This window comes from Saimiri boliviensis, chromosome 4 (assembly GCF_048565385.1).
Source record: "Saimiri boliviensis isolate mSaiBol1 chromosome 4, mSaiBol1.pri, whole genome shotgun sequence".
Lineage (NCBI taxonomy): Eukaryota > Metazoa > Chordata > Mammalia > Primates > Cebidae > Saimiri > Saimiri boliviensis.
In genome coordinates, this window is record NC_133452.1 from 37,787,751 (window position 1) to 37,805,006 (window position 17,256).

The following is a 17,256-nucleotide window of genomic DNA, read 5'->3' on the forward strand; positions in this document are numbered from 1 at the left end:
ACATAAAGTGTTACGGTTTGTAGCATCACATTAAGTAAAATACTACCTTGGTTTTCAAGAAATACAAATCTAAAGAAAACATGATGGACACAGGTAATCGTAAAATTTTACTTGTTTCTTTGTCATTTACATACCATATTCTTATTAGTGATAAGTTACACATCTTTCCTTGAAGAAAGGAAGACTGTTGGGAACTCCCTAACTCTTCCCATCCCCCCAAAATAAATGAAAACTATGAACATGAAATGTAGACAAAGGGAGTAGATGCTGCCAGGTGACAAAAACAAGCTGAGTGCAGAATTTTGTTTTAGATATCCTGAAAACTATAATTCAAATGCATGCCCACATTCCCATCGAAGTGACATATAAGGGATATAAGAAGCATAAGACAAATTTAAAAGTTTCATTTGTGGCCTTATGTGGGAGGCTCATGCCTGTAATCCCAGCACTTCAAGAGGCAGGAGTTCAAGACCAGCCTGGGCAACATGGCAAAACTCCATCTCTACAATTTTTTTTTAATTAGATGGACATGGTGGTGCACACTTGTAGTCCAAGCTACTCAGGAGACTGAGGCTGGAAGACCACTTGAGCTCAGGAGGAAGAGGTTGCAGTGAGCCAAGATTGTGGCACTGCACTCCACCCTGGGAGACAGAGCCAGGCCCTGGTTCAAAAAAAAATTTCATTTGTTAAATGTCTTTATCAATCCTGAATGTCTAATCTAAAAATCCTAAGAGGTAGGATTTGATTTTCTCTGAGCTCTCACCCAGGTTTAACACTCTAAAACCCCTGCAGAGCTGGACACTGTTACGAAATCAAAGTGTGACGGGCTTTTACAGTCAATCTGAGTTGCACTTAGTTTTAAGAGCTAGGAAGAGCCATTGAAGAATGCAAGAGAAGGGCAATTTAAAAACTCTAATACCTTTACAAAAGTGCTTTCATAAATATTGTCTCCTTGAGCTGCACATTAACTGTGAACAGGTGGGAAATTTTAGGCCCAGAGAGAGTAGGTGTTTTCCCTGAGGTCACTGGCAAGTAAATGGCAGGTATGGAGCTCACACTAACCCTAACCTCCTAGCCAGTCCTCTAGGCTCTACCTAATGGTATTCCAGGGAGCCTTGGAGCTATGAGAAGGAACCTCAGGCCTCTTGGCCAGAGGTGGGAGCACATTTCCAAGGATGAATGATGGGGCCTGGCTTAATCTGCACCCCTTTCCCATCCTGCAGCAGAATCCCTATGAATACATTCATGTACATTTCACACTAGTCTTTTCAAAATATTTATCCCTTCACCTACTTCTGTTCTTTGAGATAAGATAGGTAGTCCCAATTCTCTCTTCCTCCTAAACCTATTGATTGGATGTCCTCAAAGCACACATTTTAAGGAATGCTTATTTCCCCTGTTTTTCATTCCCACTCGCTTAAATATGACCTTAATTATCACCATGGGGACGCTTCACATTCAGCCTTGATGAAGCAAGGGGCTGTAAATACTCCTGGTTGCTAAATGGTAATGCTTTTGAGATTCTAACCTGTCAGGGAGAATGTACGAGACCACCCGGGCTCATTCCTACCTAGCAGCATCCACATCCTCTGGCACTGTCTTAGCAGAACAAAAGCTGACTAGACGCAACACAGGATTCTAAGTAAACTAATTTTAAAAAAAAAAAAAAAAGTCTAATTAACAAAAGTAAAACAAATAGTAAGTTGAAGGGATATGATCTTTTTTTTTTTTTTTTTTTTTTTTTTTAGAGACAGGGTCTCGCTATGTCGCCCAGGCTAGAGTGCACTGCCTATTCACAGGCACGATCCCACTACTGATCATCAGCATGGGAGTTTTGACCTGCTTCATTTCCGACCTGGGCCGGTTCACCCCTCTTTAGGCAACCTGGTGGTCCCCGCTCCCGGGAGGTCACCATATTAATACCGAACTTAGTGCGGACACCCAACAGGCATAGCACTATAGCCCAGAACTTCTGGACTCAAGAGATCCTCCAGCCTCAGCCTCCCGAATAGGCAGGACTACAGGCATGTGCCATCACACCCGGCAGGATATCATCTTAAAAAAAAAAACAAAAAAAACAAAAAAAAACAAAAAAAAAACGTTTCCTTTCTCACCCCTCTGGCCTCCAACACTATGGACAAGAAAGGAACAGCCAAACGTAAAACACAAACCATATGCAATGGCCTTAACTGCCTTCTGACAAATACCTTTGCATTAGATAATATCCTAAGAAAGTCACAGAACTAATTATACAGAGGAAAATGCATGAAGGTAATGAATGAAATTTACAGAGTAAACATCCATGCTTCTCTTCCCGCCATGAACTTCCAGCTCTTAACCTTCTTCTTAACCTTCTTAACCTTCACCTTAAGCAAACAGGAGGTCATGTAAGCTAAGCTAGGGTCCCTGAAGATTTCAGAATAATATTTATCACTATTTTACAAAAAGCTTCTGGCATACCATTTATTTTTTGGTAGAATTAATTTACGTGATTGAATTTGAGGCATGCTAGAAATATCAGAAATCTCCCCCTGACCCACCATAAGACCAAATTGCTCACTGTCCAGATGCCCATATATGGCCAGACTTCCTGTAAGTCTGACAGCTCTATGCAGGCACTGCGTATGGGTCTTGGTTCTGAGTCACATTCCTCTGGTATGTTTCCCTGGGAGTTTTGATTTCCGCTTTGAGGGCTAGCACTAACTCCTTCTTGCTCTTATAAGAAAATGTCTACAACTAAAAGTTGAGAATGTGCAAGATTCCTTCTTTAAGTACACAAACACTCCAACCTCGGCCGCTTTTCTGTAGTCCTGCCAGGTTTTCTCTGGTCTGATACCTGATCAAGAAAGCCTTTATTTTAAGAGGGGAGAAAAAAACAACAAAAAACATAAGGGAAGGAATGCAGTGCATCCACAGCTGAACACCCTGCAAGACTTAACCAAATGACCAGTACAAACGATGCCCTAGTAGACACACACACATACCTTATATAGCTTGGTAAACAGGACTCAGTGGCCAGCTTAGTTAATTCCTCATTTTACCACGAGGAAAAAATGCTCTCTAAAAAGCGTTTGCTAGATAAATACTTGCTTACAAGTCAAAATTAGTGCATCTTAACCATTTTGCACACAAATTCAAAGACCTTTTTCTCCCACTGTAACCTGCTGTCAATCAAAAGGGTTGAGGTAAGTCAAAGTTGGACAAAGTTATAAGAAGCCACTATTTCCCACTTGACCGCCCAGGCACACACAAACATTTGCTGAGTCATTTATAATACTGCAAGAATTCAGATCTCATGGCATGAATTAAGGATGGAGTGTCAGCCTTTCTCTTTGAGTTTCCTGGCATTTGATGGTCCGTATCACAATCAAAACATACTTCTGAGTCTGTGACTATCTTGGGTGTCTTCTCTCATTCTCTCTCTCTCTCTCTCTCTCTCTCTCTCTCTCTCTCTCTGGGTGTGTGTGCATGTGTGTGTGTGTGTGTCTGTCTCTGTGCCACTATCTTACTATCTTAATTATAATATTTTATTTTAACTACTTCAAAAAGAGTTTTGATCATAAAGCCTCAAACCTTATAACACACAGAACCTTTTTCAATTCTGAGATTTCATATGTTCTATATATTTCAACATGCTTATTTTCTCTTAAGTAACATCAAAACTATCTATTTGGAACTGACTCTAGATTTTTTTTGAGATTTCAAGGGACTATGAGAATTTTAGAGTAAAACCAAATTCTCTTGACATTTTTAACAGAGCAGAATAATATACTTATTATATGCAAAGAATGAAAAACAATCAAGAAAGATTGAAAAAAATAAAGCACCAATTCCCTGAGAAATTTATATCTACCCAGCCCTCATTGAAGCCTGCTAAATTAAACAAATTATTCATTTCTTAAATGGGAATATGGCTTCTACGTGTAACTTCCCTGAGATCTGGGAAAGGCAGTTCCAAGAATACAACCTAGGTCATCCAACTATAACCCAGTACAATTTATCCCTTCCATGAATGAGTCTCCCTGCTGCATGCATGAAGCTGTTGGTGGTAGCTCTCAGACTCTCCTGAGGATTCAGAAATTCCCCAACCCTTCTCCTCACTCTGCAAGCTAGGAGAGCTCACCATCAAGCCCACATCCCACCTTAGGTGAGGCTCGCGCTTCACATCCCTACCCTTCCCCAGCCACCACACCTTTCCAACCATTAGTGGTAGATGTAATTGGGGGTTTAGGTCTTGAAAGGTTTCACTGTGGCTTCCCACATATTTTGGACTTTTAAAATCATCCACAAGGGAAGAAAACGTTGAGGGCCAAGTTGCCTTTAATACACATGTGGCCATTAAGTTAACTTGGAATGTTCCTTCTTTAAATAGGAATTCATAGGCCTCTTCTTTTTGAGGAATGCTTGGAAAGAACATTAAATAACAATGATGAAAATTCTTCCTGAGCTTCAGAGGGCACCCCGCCCCTTTGCTGGCCATTCACACTATTGACGTGCAACTACACTGTACAACATGTGGCTTGCTTAACAAGGTAATTGTGCACAGATGATATGGTCTATGCTGAAGTTGGATGGTTATATTTTTTCTTAACTATTTTTCAATAGACTGTACTGAAACTTTAAACATTTGATCAGTTGAAATAGGCTGTTTTCAAATGATATATCTATGATGTCTTGTTTCTAAAGGTGATCTTTGCACCAGAAACATATGCTTATCTGGAACCCACAGTCTGAAGCATCAACAACTTAAAGGAATCTACTCATTGGTAACACCAATGCCGAATGATGCGGCATTACAGAATACAAAAATGATATGGTCCTAGAATCATTCTCTTTACATAAAATGGGAACTGGAGTTACTAACAAAAAAGCCACTAAACAACATAGATTCCAAATGAAAGCACACTGGGTTCTCAGTGAGGCTAAGTAGCACCATATTAAGAAATGGAGATATGCTTAGGTTTATTGGCCGTATTCGACATCTGCACACGCCCAGGAAAAATAAAACCTATTCTTTCCTTGCCCTGGCCTCGCTCCCTTAGGCTGCATGTTCCTGGGGTAATAAGAAGTCACAATCACTATTCATAGATGTGTGGGGAGTCACTAAAAATATATTGTTCACTGTCAATCTTAGTTTATATCCAGATACAACTGGGTACACTGCTCTTGTTATGGAATCGGGCTTCTTATTTTAACAAGACAAACCAAATTCAATCCACATTTGAAGATGATAGTTTTAACACAGGAAAATGCACTCATTTCTCAAAGACCCTAGTGAAGCTGTGTTTAAGTGCCCCTAGGTAAACCCCCTTTGATGTCTCACCCCCACACCCAGGGCCCCTACCTACCCAACATAGAATCATTTGCTCTGATAGAATAATGCAGCCATTTTTCTGGAAACACTGATGGCCACTCATCCCTTGTCCTTCCCTATATAAAACTCCTACATATATTAAGAAAAAACTAAGCAAGAGTACTGGAAATCTGCACCAGGAGGCTGCATTCAGAGTCAGACCCCTGGCTTTGTTCTCTTTCTTGTCCCAAAGCCGTTACCTCCAGTGACAAAGGATCAAATTTCAAATATAGAAATCAGAGTTTTGCAGGTAGGCATCTTGAGGATTACAAATGGTTAAAAACAACTCACTCCTTTTCTGCTCTCTGGAGAGTTTCAAGAGCCTATAGCCTCTAAAACGAAAATCATTGTAAAGAGGGGGGGAAAAAAACCTTTTCGAATTTTTTAGGAATTCCTGCTGTTTGCCTCTTCAGCTACCTACCTCCTAAAAAGGATGTACGTCAGTGGATAGAACCAGGCAAACTTATTCGAAAAAGAAATGATATAAGAAATAATTGCTGGTGTGTTTTTAAATGATATGAATCAGGAGTGGTGCGAAGAGGATAGGGAAAAAAATTCTATTTGGTGCTGGAAATACTGTGCTTTTTTTTTTTTTTTTTTTTTTTTTTTTTTTTTTTTTTTTTTTTTTTTTTTTTTTTTTCTGTGAGCTGGAGTGTGCCAGCTTTTTCAGACAGAGGAATGTTGAGTGTCAAGGGGTCAGGATCAATCCGGTGTGAGTTGATGAGGCAGGAAGGTGGGGAGGAATGCGAGGAATGTCCCTGTTTGTGTAGGACTCCATTCAGCTCATTGGCGAGCCGCGGCCGCCTGAAGCGTATAAAAGTCTCGGGCCACCCGTCCCAGCCTCACACAACAACTCTTCCCCGCCGAGAGGAGGCAGCCAGTGCAACTCCACCCTCCAGCCCGACGGCAGCCGCCCCGGCCGACAGACAGCCCGAGACGACAGCCCGGCGCGTCCCGGTCCCCGCCTCCGACCACCGCCAGAGCCCCGGGCCCCGCCGCCCGCGCCGCTCCCCGCTCGCCGCCGCCGCCGCCGCCGCGCCCTCCGCTCCGCCCGCAGGGCACCAACCATGACCGCCGCCGGCGTGGGCCCCGTCCGCGTCGCCTTCGCGCTCCTGCTCGCCCTCTGCAGCCGGGTAAGCGCCGGGAGCCCCCGCCGCGGCCAGCGGCTGCCAGGGCGGGACTCGGGGCCGGCCGGGGAGGGCGTGCTCGCCGCCGACCGAGCGCCGCTGACCGCCGCGTCCTCCCCGCAGCCGGCCGTCGGCCAGAACTGCAGCGGGCCGTGCCGGTGTCCGGCCGAGCCGGCGCCGCGCTGCCCGGCGGGCGTGAGCCTCGTGCTGGACGGCTGCGGCTGCTGCCGCGTCTGCGCCAAGCAGCTGGGCGAGCTGTGCACCGAGCGCGACCCCTGCGACCCGCACAAGGGCCTCTTCTGCGACTTCGGCTCCCCGGCCAACCGCAAGATCGGCGTGTGCACGGGTAAGACCCGCAGCCCCCGCCGCTGGGGGTCCGGCCGCTTCTTCCCTCACGCCCACCCGCCCGCTGGGAAAAGAAACCGCTCCGACCGAGTTTCTTTCTCCAGCGGCTGCCAGCCCGCCCCCTGCAGCCCGGACCCCGGCTCGCATCCCGGACGCTCTTGATGCGGCAGCGCCGCAATGCCTGACCTCTGCATCCCCCTCCCCCTCTTCCCTTCCTCTTCTCCAGCCAAAGACGGTGCTCCCTGCATCTTCGGTGGCACCGTGTACCGGAGCGGAGAGTCCTTCCAGAGCAGCTGCAAGTACCAGTGCACGTGCCTGGACGGGGCGGTGGGCTGCATGCCCCTGTGCGGCATGGACGTTCGCCTGCCCAGCCCCGACTGCCCCTTCCCGAGGAGGGTCAAGCTGCCCGGGAAATGCTGCGAGGAGTGGGTGTGTGACGAGCCCAAGGACCAAACCGTGGTTGGGCCTGCCCTCGCCGGTGAGTCGAGTCTTCCTCTAAGTCAGGGTCGGGATTCTCTCCTAGGGAGGGAGTCCTGACTGTGCCAAGGGAACGGGGGGGTCGGTGGGGGAGACATCTTATTCAGGCGTTTTACCTGGTGTTTTTGTGATCTGCTCTCGCAGCTTACCGACTGGAAGACACGTTTGGTCCAGACCCAACTATGATTAGAGCCAACTGCCTGGTCCAGACCACAGAGTGGAGCGCCTGTTCCAAGACCTGTGGGATGGGCATCTCCACCCGGGTTACCAATGACAACGCCTCCTGTCGGCTGGAGAAGCAGAGCCGCCTCTGCATGGTCAGGCCTTGTGAAGCCGACCTGGAAGAAAACATTAAGGTACACGTGCTGCTCCTGTTAACGCTATTTCACAGGAAAAGCAGTGGCTACGACCCAACTTGCCACTCTTGCTAGTATAAGCCCGTTATCCCCCAAAATATCTAACTATTGGGCTGTTTTGCTGGAATGAGAGCTTGTGTAATAGCAACCACCAGTTTTCCACTACAAAATCTTCCACAGGGTTAATTCAAGACATTCCAAGAGAGGCCCTGTCTATTTTTGGACATAGCAAATGAGACTCAAACTTCCTCCCCTCAAAATATAAACAGAAGTCAGACAACAGAAGACTAAAACACAGAGGGTTGAAGAAAGGCACTCCTCTTGTAGAGTCATTGATTCTCACCCCCCCCCCTTTTCCCTTGTCTTCCTTAGAAGGGCAAAAAGTGCATCCGTACCCCGAAAATCTCCAAGCCTGTCAAGTTTGAGCTTTCTGGCTGCACCAGTGTGAAGACATACCGAGCTAAATTCTGCGGAGTGTGCACCGACGGCAGATGCTGCACCCCCCACAGAACCACCACCCTGCCCGTGGAGTTCAAGTGCCCTGACGGCGAGGTCATGAAGAAGAACATGATGTTCATCAAGACCTGTGCCTGCCATTACAACTGTCCTGGAGACAATGACATCTTTGAGTCACTGTACCACAGGAAGATGTACGGAGACATGGCGTGAAGCCAGAGTGAGAGACATTAACTCATTAGACTGGAACTTGAACTGATTCACATCTCATTTTCACGTAAAAATGATTTCAGTAGCACAGGTTATTTAAATCTGTTTTTCAAACGGGGGAAAAAATCCCCACCCAATTCAAAAACTTTGTGCCATGCCAAACAAATAGCCTATCAACCCCAGACACTGGTTTGAAGAATGTTAAGACTTGACAGTGGAACTACATTAGTACACAGCACCAGAATGTATATTATAGGTGGGGCTTTAGTAGCAGTGGGAGGGTACCAGCAGAAAGGTTAGTATCATCAGATAGCATCTTATATGAGAAATGTGCCTACTATTTGAAGTGTAATTGAGAAGGAAAACTTTAGCATGCTCACTGACCTGCCTGTAGCTCCAGTGACAGCTAGGATGTGCATTCTCCAGCCATCAAGAGACTGAGTCAAGTTGTTCTTTAAGTCAGAACAGCAGATTCAGCTCTGACATTCTGATTCAAATGACACTGTTCAGGAATCGGAATCCTGTCGATTAGACTGGACAGCTTGTGGCAAGTGAATTTGCCTGTAACAAGCCAGATTTTTTTAAATTTATATTGTAAATATTGTGTGTGTGTGTATGTGTGTGTATATATATATATATATGTACAGTTATCTAAGTTAATTTAAAGTTTGTGCCTTTTTATTTTTGTTTTTAATGCTTTGATATTTCAATGTTAGCCTCAATTTCTGAACACCATAGGTAGAATGTAAAACTTGTCTGATCATTCGAAGCGTGAAATGGATACTTACATGGAAATTCTGCTCAGTTAGAATGACAGTCCGTCAAAACAGATTGTTTGCAAAGGCGAGGCATCAATGTCCTTGTAAGGCTGATTTCTGGGTAGGAAATGTGGTAGCCTCTCTTTTAATGAACAAATGGCCTTTATTAAAAGCTGAGTGGCTCTATGTAGCTGATCAGTTTTTTCACCTGGAAGCATTTGTTTCTACTTTGACTATGACTGTTTTTCAGACAGTTTATTTGTTGAGAGTGTGACCAAAAGTTACATGTTTGCACCTTTCTAGTTGAAAATAAAGTATATATTTTTTCTATAAAGGGCTTGGTTATTCATTCATCCTTCTAAACATTTCTGGGTTTTCTGGAGCCTAAATGGGAAGTTCTTGTTCATCATAAGATAATTCACCAATAATTTTCTAAATATCTTTTATTATTCTATATATTAATACATTGATTATTCCATAGAACTTGTATGTAAACATACTTCACACTGAATCAAGTATCACAGACTTGCAGGCATACACATCACATTGACTTCACGGGCATTTTCTTTTATCTTCACAGAACTTTGTAGACACTTCAAATTCAGTTCTCTCTAGATTACTTCAGTCTCCATTAACCTTGTTGTATTATACTTGGTCCTTTTGACATTCAGTACCACCCTGGCCATTACAGGTTAATTTCCAACCCTTCAAATTACAAGCTAGTCTACATGCCTTGCACATGGAAAATGTTTAAATTTTTAAAAAATTTTATGCTCTAGGTCTGTTTCTGAACTTCATTACCTTACTGTTAAATCTGAAAATTATGAAATGAAACCCTTGTTTAAATGGAGCTATTTCATAAGTCTTATTTTGTGTAATAATGTTTTCAGTTGCCATGACAACCAACAACAAATAGATGGCATAAATAGAAAAGGGAGGATGAGCAAATCTTCCATTTATTAACATTAATAGAAATTTGTCTTAAAAGTGATTCCTCCATTTGCCCAAGTCTTTGGCTTTATCAGACCTCCAGATTAATGGATCCTACTTTACCAAGTGGTTTATACATGAGAAAATGGAATTGTTCAAGAAGCCTGATGTGGAAACAATATTGTACTTAGCCAGGTAGGTTTTTACTCTACTATAGAGTGAAGCAAGATGAATGGTGAACAAAAGAAATAACACCAAAGGCAACTAGAATGTTCTCCCGATGAGGATAGCTGTGGATTCTAGGGGGAAAAAAAGTAGACAGACTAACCTTTCCCAAGGTAGTTAGCAATGGTATAGTTCCAGTGTCATTCAGACAGACAAAAATACCCCTGAAAATAAAGACTAGCTCTACAAACAAATGTCCACACCACAAACCAAAGGGAAAACTTCCTGTGTTCAGAATGTGAAAAGAATTTCTGGTCAAAACACTGGGCTTTAAGGATACACCCACATCTGTATATAGCAATGCTGCCAGCAGCAGCACCTCACTTCCCCAAATAAATGCACATGCACACATACACATAGGCATGCACACAGAATACACTGTTAGTTCACACTTCCTTTCAGTCCATTAATTCCTGACTGCAAAGATGAAGGGCCATGCATCATAAACGAGCCTGACTGTGCTGGATTAGAGCATTCTGGAAATACAGAAGTAGCAGGAAAAGCATAGATTTCACATTTTCCAAATACCCACATTAAAAAAAAGAGTCATTAGATTGCAAAACAAAAATCCCACAAGCAATATTTACATGGAAATTAGACGGCAATGCACACTCTGACCCCTAAATATTGGGAGAGGGTGCCAAATCATCAACCATCATAAAACCAGCACTGTGTCAGCACGTGTGTGAGAAAAGCAGAGACACAACAAGGTATCTGATGCTTCTGAGAACACGAGAGCTCTAAAACTGCCAGCAAGTATTCACTAGATATATAGTAAGCCGGGCTGAGAGCAGCTGTTGAACCTAGTAGGGGTTTGGCCTAGCACTCCAACAAAGCTTACAAGACAGGGCTCCCTCCCAGGAGAGTACCCTCACACTCTTGGAAGTGGAATCTAAATTGAGCAGGTCATCGGACAGATGTTTCTCAAAAGAAGACACACAAATGGCCAACAAGTATATGAAAAAATGCTCAGCATCACTAATCACCAGGGAAATGCAAATCAAAACCACAATGAGCTATCACTTCACACCTGTTAGAATGGCTGCTATCACAAAGACAAAAGATAACACTACTGTCAGCGAAGGTGTGGAGGAAAAAAACCCTCGTGCATTGTTGGCGGGAATGTAAGTTAGTACAACTATTATGACAAAGAGAAAGTTCCACAAAAAGTTAAGAATAGAATGACTATATGATCTAGCAATCCCACTACTGGGGACATAGGCAGTGGAAAAGAAGTCAGTATGTTGAAAAGATATCTGCACCTCCATTTCATTGCAGCACTATCCACAATAGCTAAGTTACAGAATCAACCAAAGTGTCCATCAACAGACAGATGGATAAGAATATGAGGTAGATATATACAATGGGATACTGCTTATTTAAAAAGAAGGGAATCCTGTCATTTGTGACAAGTTGATGAACCTAGAGTACGGTATGTTAAGCGAAATAAGCCAGGTTAGAGATAGAGAAATATAGCACAATCTCACTCACATGTGGAATCAACTCATATGTTGACCTCATAGAAGTAGAGCGTAGAATGGTGGCTGCTAGGGTGTTGGGGTCGGGGAGGAAAGTTGGGGAGTTGTTAGTCAAAAAATACAAAATTTCACTTAGTAAGAATAAGTTCAAGAGATTTATTTTACAATGTGATGACTCTAGTTAACAATACATTCCCTTCTTGAAAAATGCCAAGAGAATGGTTGTAAAGTGTTCTTAGCACGAAAATGCAAACTATATGAGGTAATACGTATGTTAATTAGCTAGATTGAATCATTCCACAATGTATATATACTTCAAAACATCATGTTTTACTTGGCAAATTATGACTTTATCTGTCAATATAAAATAAAATAAAAATTGACTGGGTCAGGGACAACAGAGACATGAAAGGATTCAGATTAAAATGAGGAGGGAAACAGAGGTTCAAAATAGCAGAAAGTAAACTGCAATATTTTTAATAATACATGAAAACAATAAAAGAGGGAGGTCTCTGAATTTAGAAAATTAAACCAAACCTCCTTCCTCAGCAAACTTTAGTAAAACTAATTTTATATAAATTAGGAAAACAAAATTACTGAAGCCAAATCCCATAGTCACTATATTTAAAAAATAAAATGAAGAATAGAAAAACATTTATGCAGATAATAAAAAGTGTGAGAAATACATATCTACAAAACATTATACCCTAATATTTCAAAATTATACCCTACTGTTTCAAAAGAACATTAAGAAAATGATGCTGTACATAAATGATACTAGTAAGAAAATGAGTAATGACATAAAATAGCAACATAAATCAGAATTAGCAAAACTTAAGAATAGAGTGTCAGAACTCAATGGAGATTTAGAAATAAAGGAACTGTCCAGGCATGGTGGCTCACGCTTATAATCCAACCACTTTGGAGGACAAAGAGGGTGGATCACCTGAGGTCGGGAGTTCAAGACCAGCCTGACCAACATGGTGAAACCCCATCTTTGAAAAAAAAAAAAAAAAGAAAAGAAATAAAGGAACTATATCAAACTAGAAGGAACTAAGAGTGAATAAACTCTAACAGACAAGAAGAAAAAATGTTTAAATGTAAAAGAAGAAATAAAAATATTTCAATAAAAAGCAATAAATATTGTAGATAGGCAAAGAAAATGCAATATATGGACGGCAGAAATACTTAAAAATGAAGAAAAAAACCTTAAAAGCTGTAGGTCAAAAAAACTTTACTAGAATAAAAAAGTATTTGAAAGCACATATTAAAAGGACATGCCATGTGCCTAATAAAATCAACCAACAACCCATGCTGGTCAACATGGTGAAACCCTGTCTCTACTAAAAATACAAAAACTGGCTGGACATGGTGGTGTGTATCTGTAATCCCAGCTATTTGGGAAGCTGAGGCAGGAGAATCGCCTGAACCAGAGAGTCGGAGGTTGTGATGAGCCAAGATCCCACCACTGCACTGTGCTTCAGCCTGGTGACAGAGAAAGACTCTGTCTCAAAAAAAAAAAAAAAAAAAAAAAACAATCAACCAACACCAAAGCACATTCTAGTAAAACTGCTGAAATTTAAAGAAAAAGGAAAAGCTATTTGAACATGAAGACAAAAAGAACACAAACCTATAAATAAATAAATAAATAAAATGAGCTCATCATTAGATTTTTTTACAGCAATACTTTATGCCAGAAAAAAATGGAATAACTTATTTAAGATACTTAAGGAAATAAAATGAGAGTCGAGAAATTTTCATCCACTAAAACTGACTTTCAAGAATGAAGGACACAGACAAACTGTTAAAAACATCTGAGAACTCAGGGCATATTGTTCCTATGAGCCTTTCCAGAGGAGCCTCCTAGCAAACAAGCTCAAAGAGAGATAAGGACTCACATTCCACACCTAACAGCCCCAGAATAGCAATATTAATACCACCACTATCACTATTAGCAGTTTTTTTGTTTTGTTTTGTTTTGTTTTTGGAGGGAGAAGCATATGCTATCTCCATTCTCTCTTCCACTATTTGTAGTTGTACTCTATGCTGTCAGAGCAGATATCCTAATTAATACAAGGACGGATAGTGAGAATTGAATAGCTCACCTTTAGAGCTAAGACTGAATGAAGGTTAAAAACAAGAAGGTACAATATACAGTGCAAAAAGTGGACCATCTCTGCATGTTTATTTGCATATATTTATTTGCATAAGTATTTACTTGCATATATATTGGATAATAAGGAAGTTAACAAATGCCATTAAGATCACATCAAAAGGACTAGGGAAACAAATTGAAGCCAGGCACAAAATCACACAGAGCAGGGATATCTGCTCTGACAGCACAGAGTCCAACCATAAAAAGTGGAAGAGAGAATGGAGATAGCATTTGCCTCCCCCTACAAAAAATATTTAACTGCTTTTAGTGATAGTGGTGGTGTTAATATCGCTATTCTGGGACTGTTAGGTGGGAAATGTGTAAGAAAGCGAATTAGCCATCATGAATATTCTAACGCTATCCCCAGTGTTCTTGACTACTGGAATTCTCAGTGAAAAAGTCAGAAATTAGAAATATAATGGAAAACTGCTTAGTAAAGTTTGTAGTCCTGAAGTTGAACTGAAATATAAGCACCAATTCATGAGGTATTTTCTCTTTTAAAAGGCACGTGAGCATACACACACACACACACACACACACACACACACTTTTTTCCCCCTACATCTGCCTATGGAAGAGCTTAGTCAGAATGACAACTCAAGACTAGTGAATATCCCTAGGCCCAGATTTTACTCTTGAAATATTACTTTCCCCTAAAGACATTAGGACTTCTTGGAGAATGAATGATTCCAAGTCTGGGGCAAGAAATGTATAAGATAAATTCATTTATGCTTAGAACATCCATTTGTATTCGATAATAAGGAAGTTAACAGATGCCATTAAGATCTTATCAAAAGGACTCTGGAGAAAAATTGAAGAGACTCCTACTAAAAATGACACAATTGAGTTTTAATAAGAATGAGAAAGGTTTATTGACTAAGGCCTCATTAGGCCTATTGACTAAGCTTACATTCATTAGTTCATAATAACAGTTAAAGAAGAACAATTAATTGGTCACCTGGGAGTGATAAGGAACTGATTCAGTATACACAAAATATAATTTTTTCTGATGACTTCAGTATCTTTTGTGTGCATGTGTGTGTGTATTACACATCTCTCATGCCTCAGAAAAGACAGGCTGAATCTTTACCAACCCCTAACATCACCTAAAGAGCGCTTCCACTAAAAAAATAAAATTTTTAATCAATAGTCAATAGTGCTCATCTTATTAGTTTAAAGTAATTAGTTAGTTTAAAGTAATTTTCTATTTCTTTTAATAATTTTTTAACTTTTTCCAATTTTCTGAAATGAACATATAAGAGATTTTTTAAAAAACAGATATTTCATCTCATTAAAAAATAGCAAAGAATATGTCAAAAAGTGTTCAAGTATTTTATTATTTTCAGTTAGATAGAACAATACATAAACAAGTAAATGACTTAGCTATTCAAGCCATTGTATCTTAATTAGCTACATGCTAAGGAGTATGTGTAACACACATAGAATCTCTAGGGAATACACATATTTATTTTATGTTCAGTGTTTTCTTTTACTTCATTTCTCTAAGCCATAAATAAAATGGTGAATGGTTTTCCTCTGTATCACTATTATTTAACTCATGAATCATACTAATTATGTACAGACTGTTTCTAAGACTAAAAAAAAGTAAATTAAATTCTTAAAATACTGTCAGATTTTAAACCTAAATATAGAATCCAAAGCAATAGACATATAGACACATCTTCTATATTCGATGTTTAAAAGATAGTCAAAGAGGAGTTAATAACAAACGAGAAGCATTGGTGGGGTGCAGTGGCTCACACCTATAATCCCAGCTCTTTGGAAGGCCAATGCTGGTGAATCTCGAGGTCAGGAGATGTAGGCCATTCTGGCCAACATGGTAAAACCCTCTCTCTACTAAAATACAAAAAATTAGCAGGACGTGGTGGCGAGGGCCTGTAGTCCCAGCTACTTTGGAGACTGAGGCAGGAGAATTGCTTGAACCGGGGAGGCAGAGGTTGCAGGGAGCTGAAATTGTGCCACTCCACTGCAGCCTGGCTACAGAGCAAGACTCTGTGTCAGAACAAAAACAAAAACAAAAACACACAAAATTCTCAAAGCAGTTTCATCCATCCAAAAACTGAAAGTAAAAATCTGAATTGTATAAACAGAAAAACGGATAGAGTGTAGAATATTTATATAATGGAACTACATCAATTAAAAAGTGCATTTTTCCATGTTTCTTCGTCACGTTTTGAAATGAAGCTGCAAAGCTGTTCTTTGTGGGGGGAAATCTGCACCTCTAAAGAATCTCTATTAACAGAGCTAGATCTTTTTCTTCCAGACTCTCCCAATCTTAAAGAGATGAGCTAAAATCTGAACAGGAAACATTTGCCACTTACTGTCTCTAAAGGCAGCCACTGTAAGACTTCAGAAGAACTTGAGGCTCCACAATCTTTAACTTAACCTGAACATTCCCTTTCTATCTATCCCAGGTCCCCAGGGTTTTTTTGTTTGTTTGTTGTTTTTGAGACAAAGTCTTGCTCTGTCTCCCAGGCTGGAGTGCAGTGGCACGATCTCCCACGATCTCGGCTCACTGCAACCTCCTCCACCTCCCGGGTTCAAGCGATTCTCCTGCTTTGTCCTCCCCAATAGCTGGGATTACAGGCATGCACCACCACGCCCAGCTAATTGCTTGTATTTTTAGTGGAGAGGGAGCTCAGGTGATCCACCCTCCTCAAACTCCCAAAGTGCTGGGATTATAGGCATGAGCTACCGTGTCGGGCCCCTATCCCAGGTCTTTAGACAAACTCAACCAATTGTAAACCAGACGATGTTTAAATTCACCTATAACTTGGGAGTCTCCTATTCCGTGCCCCCAATCTGGACCAAACCAATGTGTTTCTTAAATGCATTTGATGTCTCATGTTTCTCTCAAACATATAAAACCAAGCTGATCCCTGACCACCTTGGGCACATGTTCTCAGGACCTTCTGAGGGCTGTGTCATGAGCCATAGTCACTCATATTTGGCTCAGAATAAATCTCTTTTTAAAAAGTGCTATTATGGTGAGTGAAAGAAGTCAGGCACAAAAGCATTCACACTGCATAATGTCATCTGTATGAGATTGAAGAGGAAGCAAAACTAAATAGTGATAAAGTCAGGATAGTGGTTACTTTGGAGCTGGGGGCATGAGAGAACTTGGCACACATTATTAAATGTATATTATATTTCAATTAAAAGTTTAAAAATTAAATACATGTATTTAAGCACTTTTTTCTTTTTTTAACTTTATGTTCTGGAATACATGTGCATAGGTTTGCTACAGGTTTGTTACATAGGTATCCATGCACCATGGTGGTTTGCTGCACCTATCAACTCGTCAGCTAGGTTTTAAGCCCTGCATACATTAGGTATTTGTCCTAATGCTCTCCCTCCCCTTGCTC

The 17,256-nt window shown here is 41.1% G+C and overlaps 2 protein-coding genes across 2 annotated transcripts in view; one reads left to right on the forward strand and one right to left on the reverse strand.

The window, feature by feature from the left end:
- Positions 1–5,612: 5,612 nt before the first annotated feature.
- ENPP3 (ectonucleotide pyrophosphatase/phosphodiesterase 3) overlaps positions 5,613–17,256 on the reverse strand; it is a 286,041-nt gene continuing 274,397 nt past the window's right edge. The window contains exon 27 of the mRNA XM_003932436.3: positions 5,613–5,993. The gene's annotated coding sequence lies outside the window, so the exon portion shown is untranslated. The remainder of the gene's footprint in view (positions 5,994–17,256) is intronic.
- CCN2 (cellular communication network factor 2) lies at positions 6,197–9,416 on the forward strand. The gene is made up of 5 exons (XM_039465624.2): positions 6,197–6,486; positions 6,604–6,826; positions 7,052–7,303; positions 7,447–7,658; positions 8,031–9,416. Exons 1-5 carry the CDS (start codon positions 6,421–6,423, stop codon positions 8,325–8,327), a joined length of 1,050 nt encoding a protein of 349 aa, XP_039321558.1. The 5' UTR covers positions 6,197–6,420; the 3' UTR covers positions 8,328–9,416.